The sequence below is a fragment of the Gopherus flavomarginatus genome, chromosome 9, assembly GCF_025201925.1.
Source record: "Gopherus flavomarginatus isolate rGopFla2 chromosome 9, rGopFla2.mat.asm, whole genome shotgun sequence".
In the NCBI taxonomy this organism is placed as follows: domain Eukaryota; kingdom Metazoa; phylum Chordata; order Testudines; family Testudinidae; genus Gopherus; species Gopherus flavomarginatus.
In genome coordinates this window covers 56,335,632-56,357,149 of record NC_066625.1, presented here as the reverse complement: position 1 = coordinate 56,357,149, position 21,518 = coordinate 56,335,632, and the positions used below count along the sequence as shown (strand labels likewise).

The 21,518-nt window shown below is 43.3% G+C and overlaps 1 protein-coding gene across 2 annotated transcripts in view; it reads right to left on the bottom strand.

The window, feature by feature from the left end:
• Positions 1-6,294: 6,294 nt before the first annotated feature.
• The window catches only part of PEAK1 (pseudopodium enriched atypical kinase 1), a 255,770-nt gene continuing 240,546 nt past the window's right edge, over positions 6,295-21,518 (bottom strand). For both annotated transcript variants that reach the window (XM_050966965.1, XM_050966966.1), the window contains one exon: positions 6,295-15,297. In XM_050966965.1, the coding sequence (XP_050822922.1) occupies positions 14,140-15,297 (1,158 nt within the window). In that variant the 3' untranslated portion in view covers positions 6,295-14,139. The remainder of the gene's footprint in view (positions 15,298-21,518) is intronic.

Below are 21,518 nucleotides of genomic sequence, written 5' to 3'. Positions count from 1 at the left end.
GGGCTTTGAGACAGTGTCTGCACATTAAAACATGCATGTGAGTGCACAGCAAAGTTAAACTTTGGGGGTCTGATTCTGATCACAGTTACTATCTAGAGTAACCTCACTGAAGTCAATGGAATTACACAGCATAAAGCCAGGGTATGAGAACAATCAAGCCCTCAGAGTTTAAAACAGAATTTTGCAAATAGTGCTATTCTCATGTAGAACCACAGAATGGCTCCAAATGGTTGCAGGATCATCTGTTCTACACTAAATTAGCATCTGTAGCTACTGTTGATTATGAAATCTTTCTATGAAATGAGGCTGTTTTGTCTCACTGTCACTGAAGTGTGTCTACATGATTGTGAAAGACATATATTATCCCATCTGCTTTTGAATGGACCCTCCATTCGGCCGTATGTTTCAAGGTAACAGATCAGATGAAATGTGAATTCCGCGGCAGATGAATGCCTTGGAGGCATCCTGCTTTGTCACAACATATTAAAAAATCACTGAAGCCATTTTATTTTTTCACAGCAGGTTGTTTAAGCCCTGTCCATACTAGGGAAATTGCTAACACTGGCTCAGCTTTATTATCAACAATGAGAGCCCTAGGTAGGCATGCTGCCATCACCATTTTAAGTGGTGTGTCATGTCATTTTTCTCGGAGCAGCTCTAATCAACATGGTGGTTAATATAGCAGCAGCAGTTGGTTTACAGTAGGGCTCCCATCATTGTTAACACTGGTGGAGCTGAATTGGTGCTAGCAACTGTGACAAACCGTTAGAAAATATCCCTAGGGTAAGACAGAACTTTAGAGTTGGCTTGGTCTTCACAAAATATGCCTGGAGTCCACATAAGTGCCTGTAGTTTCCATTGTTGCCACTAGAGGGTACTCAGAAACAAGACTAAACAGCTGTTGGCTTTAGAGGCTTTAGCTCTCACCAGGGTTTTCCCCAGGAATTGAAATTGGGGGCGGGAGGGGAGGAGTGGTGTTGTAATATTTGGTGGTGAGGCGGAGCAGGAGGGTTGAGACTGTGAGGGCAAAGGTGGGCTATGGCACCATAGTAAAAACTGAACAATGTTTCACGACCATTTTATTAAATTTAACTCGTTTTAAAATCATCACAAAAACTAAAGTTAGCTACTCAAGCTTACTATGAAGCACTACATCTACATCTGTCTTGGTTTCTTCTTGTAATTTTCCACTCTTTGGTGTCTTCTTGTGTGTCCGTTACTTCCAGTCCTTCATGATATGCTCAGGATCAGGCAGAAGGCAACTTCTTTCAGAACACAAAATTCTTTTCAAAAGAAAAAGAATGCTCAACTGTCACTGTTGTGACTGGGAGTAGCAAGAGATGAATTTCTACTTCTTTCATCCCAGAAAACAGCACAAAGATTGGGTCGAGCCACTAGTGATGATAAAGAAGCTGAAGTTAAATCTTCATTCGTTGGTTGTATGATATTCCACTCTGCGGTCAAAATTCTCTATTCTGATCACATAGCAGCCCTATTGCTGGTAGTGCCTCACTCCACTCAACTATAGGTGTTTTATAAGACAGGCATCTGTAAAAGCTACGTGGAGGTTGAGTAGAATCCAGAAATCGCTATTTTAGATTTGTAAAAATCAAGTCTGTGTATTTGTTCAGCTGACTTAAACACTTTTGGTCCTCTTCACTTAAGGAGTCAATATAAGTGCCTTCATTAGTCAACTTCTGGACTGAAGCCTTTGCTTTTTCCAGTACATTTTCAATGGATATCTCTCTGATTGATCCAAATGTAGCTTCTCTTGCTGGACAAAGATCTGCTACTGTTGTAGCAGATGCATGGAGGACATTGTTTAATGAACCAAGTGGTTTCAACAGTAGACTTACAAGAGAGAGAATGGTGATAGTCTTCTCTGAACTTAGTAACAAAACTAGTCCACCAGCCTCACTACTTAGATCTGTCCTATCTTAGTGGATACTTTCCAAAGCCAGTAATAACTGTTGCAATAATTTTAAGACAACAGCCAAGAATTGCTCATGAGACAGCCAGCAGGTTTTCCCAGGTTGGACTAATTTGGACTTCAATCCCAGTGTATCTTCTATTTGTTTCCAAGACATTCTGGACTCTTTTTGGACTCTTGCTGGACTCTTTTTGGACTCTTGCTGAAAAAAAGAGGATAAAAAGCCATAATGGCTTTTGAAGATTCTGCAGCTTGTACTAGCGCTAGCTGGAGTAGATGGCCTTTGCAGTGTGTATAGGAGAGGTTAGGGTTACATTCTTCTCTGAGAAAAGCTTGTACTCCACTATGTCTTCCAGATAAGTTTGTAGCTCCATCAAATGCACAAGCAGCCATCTGTTTGGGGTTCAATTTACAAGCATTTAACTCTTCTAAGATGTCACAGATGCAGCTGATGTGTCTTTTACAACCTGAACATCTAGAATGCATCTACTGGCCTACCACAGACATCAAGATAACATACATAATGACTTAATACTTGATGCCTATTTGCATTGGTGCATTCATCAGCCATGTATGCACATATTTTGAATATGTTGAGAGAGTTCTTCACTTTTTCAACTGCTGAGTGCACCGTTTGCTTCTAGAGAGTAAGCTGAGTTTTTTCAGAAGGATAGTGAGCATTTGCCAGTCTTGTCTGAAACCAGTGTCCAGCTTCAGGATTAACAGGTGACAATGCACTTAACATTGGTCTCCAGTTTGTAGTGTGTGGCATCATACTTTCTATTTAAGCAAGAGATACAACAGCCATGCTGGTTCACATAAACTGAGTTGTGTCTCCAGCATTAACAGCCTCATTAAATTCTTCTAAAATTGGCTTTGATAGTGACTGGCTTATAAGGCTTTCTGCATGTTGGTGCAGTCCAGAGGCATGGTGCTTTGCCATCTTTTCATACAGGTTGCCAGTATTGGCTTAGCTGATCAGTCTGGCAAACCAAGCTCCTCCACTTTTATTATATAAATCCATGATATGCCAACATCTTGAATACTGCATGCAGTTCCGGTCACCCCATCTCAAAAAAGATATATTGGAATTGGAAAACGTACAGAGAAGGGCAACAAAAATTATTAGAGGTATGGAACAGATTCCATATGAGGAGAGATTAAAAAGACTGGGACTTTCAGCTTGGAAGAGATGACTAAGGGGGGGATATGATAGAGGCTTATAACATCTTGATTGGTGTGGAAAAAATGAATAAGGAAGTGTTATTTACCCCTTCACTTAACACAAGAACCAGAGGTCACCCAATGAAATTAATAGGCAGCAAGTTTAAAATAAACTAAAGGAACTATTTCTTCACACAATGCACAGTCACTCGTGGAACTTTTGCCAGGGATCTTGTTAAGGCCAAAATTATAACAAAGTTCAAAAAAGAACTAGATAAGTTCATGGAAATTAGGTCCACCAATGGCTATTAGCCAGGATGGGCAGGGATGCAATACCATGCTCTGAGTGTCCCTAGCCTCTGTTCACCAGAAGCTGGGAGTGGACAACAAGGGATGAATCATTCCATGTTCATTCCCTCTGAAGAACTTGGAATAGTCACTGTCGGAAGACAGGATACTGGGATAGATGGACCATTGGTCTGACCCAATATGGCTGTTCTGACATAAAATAATTATAATAATAAAAACAATGAAGAGTCCTTGTGGCACCTGAGAGACTAACAAATTTATGTGGGCATAAGCTTTCATGGGCTAGAACCCACTTTATCAGATTCATGGAGTGGAAACTATAGTAGCAGGTATAAATACACTGCACAGAAAAGATGGGAATTGATATATCAAGTGGGAGGTCAGTCTAACAAGACAATTCAATTAACAGCAGGATACCAAAGGAGGAAAAATCACTTTTATAGTGATAATGAGAGTGGCCCATTTCAAACAGTTGACAAGAAGGTGTGAGTAATAGTAGGGGGAAATTAGTATGGGGGATATTATGTTTTGTAATGACCCAACCATAGTGGGAGGGATAGCTCAGTGGTTTGAGCATTGGCCTGCTTAAACCCAGGGTTTTGAGTTCAGTCCTTGAGGGGGCCACTTAGGGATCTAGGGCAAAATCAGTACTTGGTCCTGCTACTGAAGGCAGGGGGCTGGACTCAATGACCTTTTAGGGTCCCTTCCAGTTCTATGAGATAGGTGTATATTTCCATATATTATTTATTAAAACCACTCCGAGACTTTATTCAGGCCTAATTTGACAGTGTCCAGTTTGCAAATTAATTCCTGTTCTGCAGTTTCACATTGGAATCTGTTTTTGAAGTTTTTTTTGTTGAAGAATTGCCACTTTTAGGTCTGTTATTGAGTGACCAGGGAGACTGAAGTGTTCTCCTACTGGTTTTTGAATGTTATAATTCCTGATGTCAGATCTGTGTCCATTTATCCTTTTGCATAGAGTCTCTAAGGTGCCACAAGGACTCCTCGTTGTTTTTGCTGATATAGTCTAACATGGCTACAACCCTGAAACCTATAATAATAAAGTTTAGTATAGAAACTCCCCAAGATAATGACCTCTCTCAAGATAGTGATGTGAGATAATGACCTTGACAAATAATACATTTTAAAAATTTTGGCCTACTAGGAAACATATTTATATAAGTTTCCCAGTCACAAATCTAGCATTCTATAGTGAAGTCACTAAAACATAGTTCAATGTTTTGGCCGCTGTTTGTCGTGCCACCATTCACTCTAATGCTCCATCCTCAATGGCCCTGCACTGTCACTTTCTGCTGCTACCTGCTACTGTGACCTCTGTGAGTTGGTCTCTCGAGGTTCCACCTAGCTCTCAGTGATTCCAGTGCTCAGTAGGGGAACTTCATTGCTAGTGCAGGCTGGGCTGTCTGTTCCACAGAAACACTGTCCCACGGCAGATCTAAGCACTTAGATCTGATTATCAGTGGTTTCATCTCTAGTGGTCACTTAACAAACCAAAAGACTCCCTATGAAGCCTAATTAACTCTCTTTCTAAACAGGAGAGAGGGACAGGTCAAATAGTGCCTGTGTCTCTTAGGCAGAGCCCACACCACCGAGCAGAACACCTGTGCCCCACCCTCTCTCTCTCTTCACTAGGATATGGCATCCAAACCTCCTGCTTGGAGAGTGCAGTTCAGTTGAGGGTGACCAGTGCTTAATTTGTAATGAAAGAGGTACCAGGGCTCAAGCAAATTTGTTACTTTCATAACTGATGTGGTAAGCCCAGAGGTGCCAGGGCTCTGAACTGCCAGGCCCAGAGGTGCTGGGGCTCTGCCCTATCACAAATTAAGCACAGAGGGAGACCCCCTCATTCAGTCAGGCTAAGTACAGTTCTGCTGCCCTTTACTCATACAATAAAGAAAACATTTCATGACCCCCACATTTAATACTTAAGTGATTTGTAACCCAACACCAGCCAAAATTGATCACTTGGGCAACACAACTCTGTCTACCGGATACCTAGGCAGAGTTGGTGTGTTCATGTAAATACAGTCTGGTCCTGAAGCCTTTCTAACTACGCCTTGGTCATCACTAGCTGTCAAGGGAGAGCTCATTGAGACCTTGCTTACAAATCATAATTTGAAATTATTATGTAGGCCAATATAGCCGAAACAAATGTGCCAACATTGTCATAAATAAACTGTATGAGGAAGCTATCTTTGTTCATACTTTTCAAATCTATTATGCTTTCTCAGGTACAAGTATTTTCTCATATACTGTGTATTCTTTTAAAGTGTATATTAATGTTTCAATTTCAATTCACATTTCCAACCAATGACTAAATTGGCAACACTGCATGTAACTGGGGAGGAGGGGTGTAGGGGAAATTCAGAGGTGTATACCCCCCTGGGGGGGGCATCTAGGGAAACCCCTGGCTCTCACTCCCAATAAGTAGGTCTCCCTTGATGGCAGAAATGAAATGTTTTAAGAAGTCAGAGGGAAGCCCAAGACCCAATGAATATGGAGTGTGAATTCTCTTCACTTCAGAAAAGGTTAATCCCTCGTGGTTGGAGTACACTGATAGAACAGTGCAAAGAAGCCACAGGGAGGAATGAACATGAAGACTGAATTATTCTCTGCCCTAATTATGGTATGTCTGATCTCTCTGTATGGACCAGGAGACATTAAACATTACATCTGCCTTGTTAATACAATGGACATTACTAAAGGACAGTCAGTTCCCTTGCAGTAAAACATTTTTTTCTGCATTTGCCATAATTCAACACGAGGCCATGTTCAGGTACATTTACTGTAAACACAGTATTTTCCAGTGCAACTCCCTGGTGTCTGAAAACCTAAAGAGGAAAGAAAGATAGAAAAGTGAGACAACCACATTTGACTTTCAGTGTAATAAAACTAGTTTATTTACACAGTAACATGAATGCCACAAAGTACACAGCAAAGTACCACAGCAAACCAGAGTGTAACTGCCCCCTAATGGCAAAGGAAGGCTTGGAGTTTATACACTTATTTATATAGAATGTGTCAATATAGATATGAAGCACCAGATAAAGCAATGCAATCAGGAATTCCAAACACAAAGCTTACCCAGGACAATGGAGTCAAAATAAAAATAAAAATCTCTTATCTAAGGAATTTTAAAGAAATCCCATTTATAGAAGATCACCAGTTTAGGAATCTTTTATTTAAAAATAATTTTATCTCCTTTTATGAAAAACAGGTGTTTTTACACTTAAATGTTCAGCATAATTAAGAATTAAAAGAAAAAAACACCACAAGGATTTGAGCTGCAAAACTTTCTGCAACCAACAAAGCAAAGAAAAAGAACCAGAGTTTTGAAATAGTTTTTCATAAAGAGGTGTCATTGGTTTTATGAAACTGGTATGCTAAAATTCAAGCAAATTTACAGCATATATTATATGCTGTATATAATATATATACACACACACACACACACACACACACAAAACAAAAGAAGGGCAAAGTGAATCTTTTGTAGTACAATAAAATTTATATATATATATATATATGAACATATATTTCTCTCATATAAAAAACATTCCAACCTCTTCTAAATCCCTGAAACCTTCTTCCTGGATTTAAGAAAAAAAGGATGAGATGGCTCCTCTTAAACTGAAATATAAAACAAGTTCTTTAGAATAGCGAGATGCTTAGGTACAGATAAGTTGAGTATTTCATGCCCCACAGACATTTCCGAAATCTTCTGTAGACTTAATTCAGTCTCTAACTAGGTGTTGAGTGGAGTGCCAAACGTCTAATTCAGTGGTTTTCAAACTTTTTTCCTGGCAACCAAGTTGAAGAAAATTGTTAATGCCTGCAACCCAACGGAGCTGGGGATGAGGGGTTTAGGGTGTGGGAGGGGCTCAGAGGTGAGGCAGAGGGGCTCAGGGATGAGGGGCTGGGGTGTGGGGGTGAGGGCTGCAGGGTGGGGCTGGGAAGGAGGGGTTCAGGGTGTGGGAGGGGGCTCTGGGCTGGGGATTGGGGTCCAGGAAGGGTCAGGGCTCTGGGTGCAGGGTCTTGGCTGGGGCAAGGGATGAGGGGTTTGGGGCGCAGGAAGGGGCTCTGGGTTTGGAGAGGGCTCAGGGCTAAGGCAGGGGTTGGGGTGTGGGCTTACCTTCGGTGGCTCCCAGTTAGCGGTGCAGTCAGGATGCAGAGGCAGGCTACCTGCCTGTCCTGGCACTGCGGAGTGTGCTGCTCCCTGGAAGTGGCCAGCAGCAGGTCTGGCTTTTTGGTGGAGGCACACAAGCGGCTCCGCATGGCTCTTGCCCACAGGCACCACCCCACCAGCTCCCATTGGCTGGTTCCCGGCCAATAGGAGTGTGGAGCCAGTGCTCAGAGCGGGGGCAGCACATGGAGCCCCGTGGCTCCCCTGCCTAGAAGCCAAATTCCTGATGCTGGCTGCTTCTGGGGTGCAGCGCGGTGTCAGAATAGGTAGGCACTGGTCTGCCTTAGCTGGGCAGCACTGCTGATGGGACTTTTAACTACTGGGTTGCGACCTGAACTTTGAAAAACACTGGTCTAAGGCAAGGAGGCTTATAGAAAATAATTTAAATTCATAAAAGAAATCTCCCAAGCACAAAGTTCTTTATACTATGTCTATTCAAACCATAATCCTTCAAATAGTGCCTCAAAGTGAATATATAATCTAGACAAACATCTAGTAGAAATTCTTCATAACACAACAAATAGTCAGGAGGAGGGGTTATGAGACTTCTCTATGGTTCTTTCAGAGTTGTAGTCACTTTACATTAAAAGTTCTGCCCGGAGTTTCTTTTACAGAAGCGTTTTTAATTGTTTTTTCCCCTGCTTTTGAAATCTGTTTGGAATTTATGTTCTGGTTTATGGGCTATCTCCACTGAACTGAGTTTTGGGAACAGTATGATTAATGAAGCATTTGAAGTTCTGCTCTACATTTCTTTGGTATTATCTACTATATATTTAAATAATCTCAATATAAAAGCCTCTTTTGGTTTAATCTAAGGGAATGATTTGGTGCAGCAGATCTCACAGGGTATGTCTACACTGCAATGTAAGGCCAGGGTTAGTGGGATTCAGGAACTGAGACCCTGGGTTTGCAAGCCCAGGGACTGCGCATCTACACTGAATATTGACCATAGGTTTAGAATTTCTGCACCTGGGCCTCCAGCGGCCACACTGCAGTCCACAGATTCTGTTCCACTCGTAGCAGTGTATATGGGCTCACTACACAGCAAGCTCCTCTTTAAATGGACAGGATTTGACTGAAGGGCTGAGAGTGTACTCTGGGATTTCAGGAATTGCAGCAGCATCACTTCCATTAAATCAGTGTAAACTTGATGACCCAGTGATGTGGGGAGTACTACCCATTTACTACACCTGCCAGGAAACAATGTTCAATCTGTATTGAGTTGGGTGGGTGGGGAAATGTGCTGAAGGGTTTGATACAGCTGTCTATAACTGCTCCCAAAGGCAAAACACTCTCTCATTGGCTTCAGGGAGAGAAGGACTAGGTCCCTAGTTAAAAACAGGAAAAAATGTTAAAATATACTCATTTAGGTAAGGCTTCTGAATAGGGTAATGCCCTTGAGATATTTCTATTTCAGCAACAACTGACAAGTTTTTCAGACAAAAGCTAGGGAGCGGGAGTAGGAAACATCTGGGTAAACCTCCCCAGTGTTTGATTGCCAACATACACTAGATTTATTTAAAGTATATATTCTTCCCTCTAACCTATCAGAATCCCCTTGGTCTACAATGTCCAGATGATGCATGCAGATCCTGTGGTGCTGTTGGCAGATCCCTAAAGAAAATCTGGAATGGATGTTGGAGCTTGAAAGATGGTAGGATAATGTCATATCTTCTGTAAATACTATGTACACACTGGATTGCAGATTGGGATTTCCAGCACCATAGTATTCCAATAAACTGAGATTTCTTACTTCAGTACTGACTTCTTAGTCTTCATTTGAAATCTGAATTTTAAAAAGAAGCCTTGTCTCTATTCTGACATTCCAGAGCCCTTAGAAAAAATTCTGCATTCTCTCATTTCTGGAGATTTCCATATGAGTTTTTGTAGTGGCTGTGGCATCTATATTCTGTCTAGATGTTCACCTGAACCATATATATTCACTGGACCAGATCTGAGGCTTGGAAGATAAACTGGGTTTACTTATTCATTTTTTAGGAAACACACAAGAAATCCACATTCTATAACAGATTCTTGTTTTCCAAAACTCCCAAATTAACAGTGGTTTGCATCAATGCCTCCACAGCATATAGATGTGTGTGCAGCACATCAACTATATATAATATGAGGAGCTGCACATCTTACACACATTCTCTTCTTCCCAAGCTACTCAGTCTCTTCATCTTCTGGAGTTGGAATATCTGTAATAGATTGTCAAAGCAATAGGACTCTTGAATTTTAGTGTATTATGTCTAGACCAAGTGACATCTCATCTATTTCTCACCCAGCGCTGAGTCTCCATTTCAGATGTGAAAAATCCAGAGGCCTGCTGTCATTTGGGGTTTATTTTGGTACTGTGAGCAACTTCAAAGGAACTTGTTCATGTAACTGACCTCCCAGAAAATGTTCTTTTCATTAAATTGATTAACTCAGCATCATATGAAGTGCACCATTTTATTTTGTAGTCATCTTTTTATATTTATGGGTATGTCTACACTGCAGTTGGGAGGTGTAAGATTCAAGATAGGGCCTAAAAATAGCAGTATAGCCACAGCAGCATGGGTGGTGGCTTGGGTTAGTTGCCTGAGTATGTACTGAGAGTGTGGGGGTGTGTGTCAGACGGTATGATACTTAGGTAGCTAGCCTGAGGCATCGTGGCAAAGCTGCTATTTTAGGCACTAGCTTGAGCTGAGCTAGCACCTATCTGTCTATCCACATTGGGAATCACAGTGTGTATACATACCCTGTGTGGTACCCAGCTGGTGTGTATGCATACCTTATGTAGGCAGTATTATTTATAGGGCTGTTAGCAGGTGGAGAGAGATTCTGACTGATTCTCTCTATTACTATTCTAATTCTTTGACAAGGCACTATACATTGTGCATTCAATTGCTGATCTAAATTGTTCCATCCAAAATGTTAAAAAGATTTTTAGTGGCTCTAAAAGCTTCAGGAACAACTAATTCTAATTCTTCATCAAACAAATACATGATTTTCCAGATCTTATTTTGAACTTGAAAATCTGTGTAATTTATATTTAAAAAATAGTGAAATGGCAGCTTTTAGTAATAGAAAAATATATATTTACAGTCAATACTGTTATCTTAGAATTGCAGCTCTTCTCATTTCTTGAGCTCAACTAAAAGTGCTACACTACTTAAAAATCCAAACTCTGTGCATGTATATGTCCACATGCAAGTACATAGGTAGGGGTCCCATTCCTGATACATAAAGAATCCCATTAACAAGGGAACAGGTTTTTTTCTCATTTGTTTAGAAATGAAGCTGTAGCATCCCCCCCTCCTTTTTTTGCTTTTGTTTGTTTACAGTCAATTTCATGCATACATTCTCAGATATTTGTGCAGTGTGGTTCTTAATCAGCACGGAGGATCCCCATAAACAGAATTATGATCCTCAAGGATGTCTGCAAAAGCAGCCCCAGAACCACCAAGGAATGGAAGCTCTTGCCAGTTTGTGTTTGTCCTCGACCATTCTTTTGTTCTTAAAAAAGAAAAAAAAATCACATTGATTTTACAAATTGCTAAAGGTTACCCAGTGCTGCACAATAAAGAGAGCGGTAGTGAACATTCATCCATGCTTGATTATACTGCAGAACTAAAATGAGTACTGGTTTAAATTTAATCACAAACAATATGAACTGAAATTAGAGATCTAAAGAACAAAGACATATAAAGGCTTCGGACCAGCTGTGTTAAATGCATAAGGTTGTAAAACGTTCAATATTCAACTTTGCATGTGTGTGTTGACATGAAAGTGACACTGAGAATGTGTCCACATACACACAAAAAAGAAAACCCAACCAAACCAGGCGGCCTAAAGGAATGTGCCTACTGCAATGGCCAGTGGTCCATGTGCTGCTCATACAGCATATATTTGTTAGGCGAGAAGTTATGTGCAGATAGGTGCCACTTAAAAAAACAACAAAAAAAACCAAAAAACAAACACTAAACCAGACCAGGGGAACAAGAAGAAGCAGTGTCTTGTACTTAGCTTAAAGGGTTGGTGACTGTCTGGTAGTTCGCAGGTAGCATTTAAGTGAGCTGTCAACTCATGCTCAGTGTATGTAAGCCACAAGGCATTACACAATTCTGTGCCCACATGAAACAGGGCTGCATTTAATGATTGTGCAATTCTTCGTAAAGGCTTCTACTACAAGTTTGTTCAGCATTATGTAGAAAGCCTCTTTCCCAGAGTGGTGGAAGTCATCAACTCCATGCACTGCATTTGTGCTCAAGTGCACTGCACTCTTTTTGCATTAATGCTGTTGCCTCCATTAACTTTGCGATTTTTTAAAGTGATATATATCACATTAAAATACAGGATCCTTATCCTTGCCTGATCCCTCTCTGATACAGATGAATCAGACAAAAGGATATTTCATCAGAAAGCTTAAAAACCATTTAAAAAATCCACAAAAATATTCTATATATTACTGCAGAATCAATGTAGGCTTCCACATACCACAAAGCTTGGCTCGGACAGATGCAAAATTTCAGCCCCTTCAAATACGCGGTGTGTACATGGAGCTAGTTTCACTGACCTCATGCCTGCAGGACTGTTTGTTCAGTTTCCATGCATCTGGTCCAAGCATGCATATGCTATAAAAAGTGGCTATTTGTTTTCAAGACTGAAGTAAACTGATTTCTCACAGATTTAACAAACAACGAAAAATGAAATATCAATCCATATAAACATGTAACTCTGCGCATTTATGTGCCAGGAAAGTAAAGGAAGGGTTTGCAGATCTAGCATCAGGTAAAGTCTAGTAAGTAATGTAAACACTGTAATATACAGATTTTAAAAAATACATACAAGAATTGCACATATATCCATAGGAGAGAAGCACAGGCTCAAAACTTGGCCTATGTGCTTTCCACCACCCTTTCATTTGCCCCCATTGTGTTCTTCAGAGATATTTGAGACAATCGAGAACCTAGCAATACTGAGCAAGGAGAGCATCTGTATGATTGTAGGCGTTCCATAGGAAAGGTCGCTATCTCAGGGAAGGAAACCAGCAACTGCCTCTAAAGGTGAAAAGTTCCTTCAGGTTGGACTTTTTTTTTTAAACCTGTCACCCTAATACCTACTAGTGCCTCCTTACTCTAAAACTATATCTGCAATGATCTCTGAGCTATGTTGACAGCCGTTCCATTTTTAGGGTGTTGTCTGAAGCAGGTAGTACGCTAGTAAACATTAGTTACTGATAGAAGATTTGTAGCCAATACTGCTGAGGGGAAAATAGATCAGGTCACTGTTAGTTACAGCTGCCAAACTTTACAGGTCTCTCAGTAATTAAATAGCAGTGTTTGCCCCTTTGTTCTCCCACAGAGAAATGCATCTGAAGTAAAACCATCTCCATGTGGCCTGTTAGAATTGTTTAGTGCTTGTCTGTGTAGCTATCTCCTGCCAACACACCAGCACTGCCAATTCAGTCCTGCTTTGCAATATGCCACAAGTGGCTAGCAAACCAAAATAAAACACAAAGAAGGAGGCTGCTATTTTGATACCTGATGCATAGCAGCAACTGAAGGAGGATTGGTTATGTAATTTCAGTTCATTTCAAGCCCAGGGTTTAGTGCCTTTTAGAGTGGGAGGGATGTTTCAGTTGTTCTTGGTATATTATGTTGCTCTTGTTTAACACTGTTATATCTACAATACATGACTATCTGGTCCTATATACTGGTGGGAAGAGAAACATGCATGTTCTGTTTGCTTTTCAGTGGAGATATTACAGGTACATGATCATGGGCTGATTAAGGCAGGATCCTTGGAATCCAGGACCCGTGATCAGAAGGGATATGAACAGCTAACAAGTCAGAGAAGGCAACAATATTGGACATTGATGATTGCTGCCTATTGATTACTTGCCGGGATCAGAGGACTACCCCAGTTGGGAGGAAAATAAAGAATTTAAGAGTAGGAGTAAAATAAAAATCTACCTGAACGAGAAGACTATGTGGATGAGCCTCATCCTAGACTGAGAGGCAGAACCTTTCACGGGGGATGGAGCAGAGGCAATATTTTTGTGGTCAGGGGCTCTTAACTTTGGTGGATCATCTGATTCACATTTATGATGAATTACTCTCTGTTGATAGTCATAACTGGTCACTGCTTTTTCTGCAGATGCTACCACTAGAAATGGTAGGATCCATCCAGAGGAGATGGGGAATTCATTCTCTATAGTAATACAAAAATAGTGGGCTCCTTAAGATTTCTCTCTCCCCTTTTTCAATCTGTTGAAAAATTAATCCAACCTAGGAGGTATATAATCTAATTGCAACCATTGTACATATGATTAAACATGGAAGGCCTAGGAATTGAATAAAGTCTCCATTGTATCTTCAATCGGAGACAGTATTTCCAATTAGAACTATTTGCTCAGGGTTGCTTGCTTTAAGATGAAGGCTGTTTTTTTCAGCAGTTGTGCAAAGTGTGAACCCTGAAATAAAGAAGGTGGGAGCAGACTAGAGCAAGGAGTAGGGGGTTGAGGAAACGCAACAGCTTGTACAAACTAGTGTTGCTGCATGATTTTCACAATGCGACTGAGTGAGTCTGTAGTGGCAAATGCCAGATACTGAGAACAAAGCCAGTCTTCAAGGCTGACTCCACACTCCCTGTCCAAAGACTTCTCTGCAAATTTGATCATCAGTAGCGTCCGTTTGATGTCAAGCCAGTTCTGCAGCACAGCATCCTTCCGTACTGGGCTGGAACATGAGCTCAGAGTGTGGAACAAATCCTCACGTGGACCCCATAACAAACACTGAAGGATTCCCTTGGCCTCAGAAATAAGGATTCTCTCTGAAGGATTGGGATTCAGCAGGCAGCTGGCGAGTTGCTGGAGCCCATAGGAATAGAGGGACCGGGAGGGGATCCTGGGGAGGTCAGCACGGGTATACTCCTTCTCCTTCAGTTCTGGATTCTCATCAAAGGGGTTGGGTAAGTGCAGCATTTCATAGATCAGGATGCCAGTTTGGAACTCATCACACTTTTTGTACTGTGTGGCAGTGATGATCTCCGGGGCCAGGCGGGATTGGTCCCGTAGCACCTCTGGATCTACCATATGTCTCTTTTGCTTGGCCTGTGAGAAATTGCTCACAATTAGCCTGGCTGGGCAAGCTGTGTTGGGATTGGGCTCCACAGGCTCATAGTTCAGAAGGCCTCCCCTTGGTCTGTAGTGAACCAAAAGAAGGTTCTCCAAGCGCAGATCACAGTGTGTGATGTGATAGGGTTTCAGGTGCTCCAGGCCTGAACACAGCTGTAAGAGCAGTAGACACACCTGTCTTTCATAGAAGTCTGGGTTATTTGCATGGCGAGCTGTGGACTCTCGCACAAAGTCAGCCACTGTTAGGTATGGTACCTCCCGTGTGATGACCACAACACGGCTGCGCTGCTTGCTGATGGTCCGCTCACTGCCTGAGTTGTCTTTCTGTGAAACCTCCAGACAGGAAGGGATTTCTTTGTTCTTTTGCTCATCTCCTACATCTTCTTCCTGTTCATCTTCCTCCTCCACCTCAGGTGCATTGGGATCCTCCCATGGAAGGAGGCGGACAGGTACATCAGCTAAGAAATGGCCACAGTCCTGTTGGATGTTAAAGTTAATAGCCAGACTCTGTCTGATAGCCAAGCTGTGGTAATACTGCTGGGATTCTTTAGCTTTGCTCTTACAAATCTGTTGGCAGAAAAGAGCACAAAACCAAAGTCAATTATTATAACTTTTCATTTGTAAACACTTTTTTCTTTTTAAATGTGCACAGGGCTGGCTGCTGCCAACCCCACCCCAAATACTGGAAATTAGGAAGAGTGAAGCTTAAAAACTCTCTCCTCTGCCCTTGGGAGCATACGTTGAAACTCTTATATGTTTTTATGCATCTTACATTGATTGCTTTTTGGAGTGAAAGCTAAGGTCTCTATTTTTGAAATATATTATATCATGAGGTATTAAGTGATGACACAGCCCACTGGAGATTTTATTTTATATACTTTTCATAGAATCACAGAACTGGAAAGGATCTCTTGAGGTCATCTAGTCCAGTCCCCTGCACTCGTGGCAGGACTAGTATTATCTAGATAATTTCTGACAGGTGTTTGTCTAACCTGCTCTTAAAAATTTCCAATGATGGAGACTCCACAACTTCCTTAGGCAATTTATTCCACCTTGACAGGAAGTTTTTCCTAATATCCAACCTAAACTCCGGTTTCTGCAATTTAAGACCATTACTTCTTGTCCTATCCTCAGAGTTTAAAAAAAACAATTTTTCTTCCTCCTCCTTGTAACAGCCTTTTACACACTTGAAAACTGTTCTCATGTCCCCTCTCAGTCTTCTCTTTTCCAGATTAAAGAAACTCAATTTTTTCAAAAAGAATGAGGAGTACTTGTGGCACCTTAGAGACTAACAAATTTATTTGAGCATAAGCTTTCGTGGGCTAAAACCCACTTCATCGGATACATGCAGTGGAAAATACAGTAGAAAGATATATATACCCAGAGAACATGAAAAAATGAGTGTTGCCATACCAACTGTAACAAGAGTAAATCAATTAAGGTGGGCTATTATCAGAAGCAAAAAAAAACTTTTGTAGTGATAATCAGGATGGTCCATTTCCAACAGTTGACAAGAATGTGCGAGTAACAGTAGGGGAAAAATTAGCACAGGGAAATAGGTTTTACTTTGTGTAATGACCCATCCACTCCCAGTCTTTATTCAAGCCTAATTTAATGGTGTCCAGTTTGCAAATTAATTTCAATTCTGCAGTTTCTCGTTGGAGTCTGGTTTTGAAGTTTTTTTGTTGGACTATTGCGACTTTGAGGTCTGTAATTGAGTGACCAAGGAGGTTGAAGTGTTCTCCCACTGGTTTTTGAATGTTATAATTCTTGACATCTGATTTGTGTCAATTTATTCTTTTGTATAAACCTACTGACTGCTATACTTACCTACATGCCTCCAGCTTTCATCCAGATCACACCACATGATCCATTGTCTACAGCCAAGCTCTAAGATACAACCACATTTGCTCCAACTCCTCAGACAGAGACAAACACCTACAAGATCTCTATTAAGCATTCTTACAACTACAGTACCCACCTGCTGAAGTGAAGAAACAGATTGACAGAGCCAGAAGAGTACCCAGAAGTCACCTATTACAGGACAGGCCCAACAAAGAAAGTAACTGCCATGTACACTGGCCAAAGCAGACAGTCTCTACGCTCATATACCTAATTCTTTGCAGGATTGGGACCTAAGTGATCAGCTGGTATAACTACAGCAATACTTCCCATGTGCAAAGCTCAGATTGAGGGAAGACAAGAAGAGCTTGGTTTTTGGATTTCGATGAAGCTAAAGCTTGGTTTAACGCATGTCTAAACAATGTGAAGGAAGAACAGAGTGATTAGAGTATAGATGGGCCAGAGGACAATTACGGCACAGTATTCTTTCAGATTTTCAATAAAATGTTTTGATATGTTGTAGCATTTTTCTGTATATTAATTAATATGAATGTATGGTATCATATATTTCTTGCAGTTTCTTACAATTTTTGGGAATACTTGGCCGCTTTCTGTTTTTTCTAATATAGAATCCAAAGTCATTTAAGGACTTACACTCGACAAACTGTAATTCGGGGGGGTGGGGGGGAAGGGGAAATCATTATTTCTTTGGAATTTTGTCTTTACTATTTGTTAATCACTATGATTTTACTGATGATTGTGATTGAAAGTGATAAATAAATGGAAAAAGTGGATCGTTAGATTGATAGGGTGTGCTGAGTATGTGAGTTTAGTGCTTGAACTATAGCAATGCTCTTTACATTAGGGAAAAAACTGAGGTGTCATTAGAAAATCCATTTCAAACAGCTTCATGTTAGATTGTGGTCCCTTCATGCACTTTCAGCAGCAGCTCTGTAATGCTAACACACTATCTCTGAAAACAACGATCTTTGAGGCCTGTGCCATTATCATCAGGATTTTTTTTTAAGATGGTGATGGCTCTGGACATTTTGGGAAGTTATAAATGCCTGTAATGAAGGCAATGGATCTCCCAACAATCATATTCTCTCTGTAGAGACTCACTGAAATTCTACTTATTTAACAGCTAAATCATTGAACACTTAGGCCTACATTGTGTCTCTACATCCACTTCCCATGGTAGAGGCCAATCACTATGGTAGGAGATCTTAAGAGACAGATACAAAGGCTCTGGGAGTGCAGGCCAGAGCAGTGGCTGTTATGCCTTTTACAGGATACAGTATGTGCAGCTTCCTGTGCCAGTCTAGTTCTGATGGCTAGTACAGAAGGAAAGTGCTGAAAAGACGGTTACTCACCTTTGTAACTGTTGTTCTTCGAGATGTGTTGCTTATATCCATTCCAGTTAGGTCTGCGCGCGCCGCGTGCACGTTCGTTGGAAGATTTTTACCCTAGCCACACTTGGTGGGCCAGCAGGGCGCCCCCTGGAGTGGCACCGCTATGGTGCCGGATATATACCCCTGCCAGCCCAACCGCCCCTCAGTTCCTTCTTGCCGGCTACTCCGACAGTGGGGAAGGAGGGCGGGTTTGGAATGGATATGAGCAACACATCTCGAAGAACAAAAGTTACAAAGGTGAGTATCTGTCTTTTCTTCTTCGAGTGTTTGCTCATATCCATTCCAGTTAGGTGATTACCAAGCCTTACCTAGGCGGTGGGGTCGGAGCGAGACTCTGCGGAATGTAAGACCACTGAGCCAGAGGCGGCATTGTCTCTGGACTGCTGGACCAATGTGTAGTGTGATGCAAAGGTGTGGATGGAAGACCAGGTAGCCGTGCGACGTATTTCCTGGATGGGAACATGGGCCAGGAAAGCGGCAGATGAGGCTTGAGCCCAAGTAGAATGGGCGGTGAGATGGCCAGTCGGAATGTGAGCCAAGTCATAGCATGTTCGGATACAGGATGTCACCCAAGATGAAATCCGTTGGGAAGAGATTGGCATGCCCTTCATGTGCTCTGCGACAGCTACAAAGAGCTGAGGCAAACGTCGGAAGGGTTCAGTCCTCTCGATATAAAAGGCGAGAGCCCTGCGGACATCCAGAGTATGCAGCTGTTGTTCCCGACGTGATGAGTGCGGCTTCGGGAAAAAGACTGGTAGAAAGATGTCTTGATTAACATGGAAGGCAGAGACCACCTTAGGGAGGAATGCCGGGTGCAGTCGCAGCTGTACCTTGTCCTTGTGGAATACCGTATATGGGGGATCCACAATCAAAGCTCGAAGTTCCAAGACTCGCCTAGCCAAGGTGATAGCGATGAGGAAGGCTGTCTTCCAGGACAGGTACAGCAGTGAGGATGTGGCTAAAGGCTCAAAGGGGGGACCCATGAGCCTAGCTAATACGAGGTTTAGATCCCAGGTAGTGGTTGGGCACTTGACCTGAGGGTAGAGCCGCTCCAAGCCTTTGAGAAATCTGGAAACTATGGGGTGAGAAAAGATTGAATTGCCAGTTTCCCCAGGATGGAAGGTGGAAATAGCTGTAAGATGCACCCTTATAGAAGAGATCGCCAGGCTCTGCTCCTTGAGGGACCATAAATAGTCCAAGATAATGGGGACCGATATACCTTCAGGGATAAAGTCATGCTGGGCGCACCAGTGGGAAAAGCGCTTCCACTTGGTGAGATATGTCGTCCACGTGGAAGGCTTTCTGCTTCCCAGCAGCACCTGTTGCACTGAGGTGGAACAACACAACTCAGATTGGCTCAACCAGACAGCAGCCATGCTGTCAGATGAAGAGACTGCAGGTCCGGGTGGTGAAGCCTGCTGAAGTCCTGCGTTATGAGGTCCGAGCAGAGTGGCAGGGGGATTGGATCTGCCAGAGAGAGGTTGAGCAGCAGGGTGTACCAGCTGTCTCGGCCATGCTGGAGCGATCAGTATTAGCTGGGCTCTGTCCCTGCAGAGCTTAAGAAGAACTCTGTGGACGAGAGGAAATGGTGGGAAGGCATAAAATAGGTGACCTTTCCACGGAATTAGGAACGCGTCAGAGAGGGAGCCCGGGGAGCGACCTTGTAGGGAGCTGAACACCTGGCATTTCCTGTTCTCTCGGGAGGCAAAGAGGTCTATGTAGGGAAAGCCCCACTTCCAGAATACAGAATGGAGAATGTCCGGACGGATGGACCACTTGTGAGACAGGAAGGATCTGCTCAGTTGATCTGCGAGAGTGTTCCGGACTCCTGGGAGAAAGGAGGCTACCAGGTCTATTGAGTAGGCTATGCAGAAGTCCCATAGTTGAATCACCTCCAGACAAAGGGGGGAGGATCGTGTCCCTCCCTGTTTGTTTATGTAATACATGGCCGTTGTGTTGTCTGTGAACACTGCAACACAACGGCCCTGTAGATGATGCCAGAATGCTTGGCACGCCAGTCGGACCGCTCTCAGTTCTCGGACATTTACGTGTAATGCCAACTCCCGAGACGACCAAAGGCCTTGAGTGTGAAGGTGCCCTAGGTGAGCACCCCAGCCGAGAGATGACACATCCGTTGTTAGGGACGCGGAGGGCTGCGGTAGATGGAACAGCAGACCTGCACACACGAGGGATGGCGTCAGCCACCAGTCAAGGGAGCCTAGAATGCTCGGTGGAATTGTGAGTATAATGTCTATGGCATCTCTGCCTGGACGATAGGCTGAGGCGAGCCAAGTTTGAAGAGGACGCATGCGCAGTCTGGCGTGCTTTGTGATGAATGTGCATGCAGCCATGTGACCGAGGAGGCCAAGGCAAGTGCGGGCAGAGGTTGTTGGGAAGCTTAGAAGTCTTTGTACAAGGGAGACTATAGCCTGAAAACGAGGTAGAGGCAAACTGGCCGTTGCAAGATTGGAGTCCAGCGTGGCCCCGATGAACTCCTGCTCATTGACGGACTGTACAACCAATGAACAGGGAGGGGGGGGTGCACATATAGGTACTCATATCCTTTGGAGGGCACCATGCATTTCCGTTTGACCCCTCTGGCTGTGGGCGGGATGGATGCCGGGGATTGCCAGATGGTGTCTGCCCTAGCCTGGATCGAACGGATGAAGGGGAGGGCCACCCTTGTTGGTGCCTCTGCCGACAATATACTTATCACTGGGTCTTCCACCTCTGGAACTTCCTCTACTGGCAAGTTGATATTCTGGGCGACATGCCGCAGAAGGTCCTGGTGTGACCTGAGGTCGATTGGAGGCGGGCCCGATGATGACGTCCCCGCTACTGCTTCATCCGGAGAAGAAGAGGATGAAAGCCCTGGGACGAGTGGGTCCTGTACTGACTCCTGATCCTGGGGGACCTCCGGAGCCAGAAGATCGTGTGGGTCCGGTGCGTGGGCAGGAGCTTCCTCCGTACCAGCCGGGGGAGGTCTGCTAACAGTGGCCTCTGGCACGCAGTGTTCTGAGGGACCGGAGTGTGATGGTACAGTGGATTCACCTTGGGCTTGGTGATAAGCCCAAGGTGTCCAAAAGGACCACTGATAAGGTCCCTGGTCCGGGCCATGGGTTCCTTGAGCGAACCTGCTGTGAGTATCCGAATCCCCATAGGAAGCACTGTCTGCATGCGATGAGACGGATGGATGACGAGAAGGCCATGGAGGAACTGAGACCGTTTGGGGATGGTCTCTGCGTCCATTCGATCCGTCTCCCCACGGCACCAGAGAACGGTACCGGGAGTCGTACAGGTGCCGGGAGTAAGACTGGGACCTGCGACCGGCGCGGTGCCAGGAGGTCGACCGGTGCCTTGAATCCCCGCGTTGAGATCGGCTGCGAGAGGTATGGTGCCACGAGCGGTGCCGGGACCTGGATCGGTGCCGAGAATATTGGGTCGGCGACCAGGATCTCGAGCGGTGCTGCGAGTACGACCGGTACCTAGATGGAGAGCGGTACCGGGACTGCGAGCAGCATCGGGACAGGGATC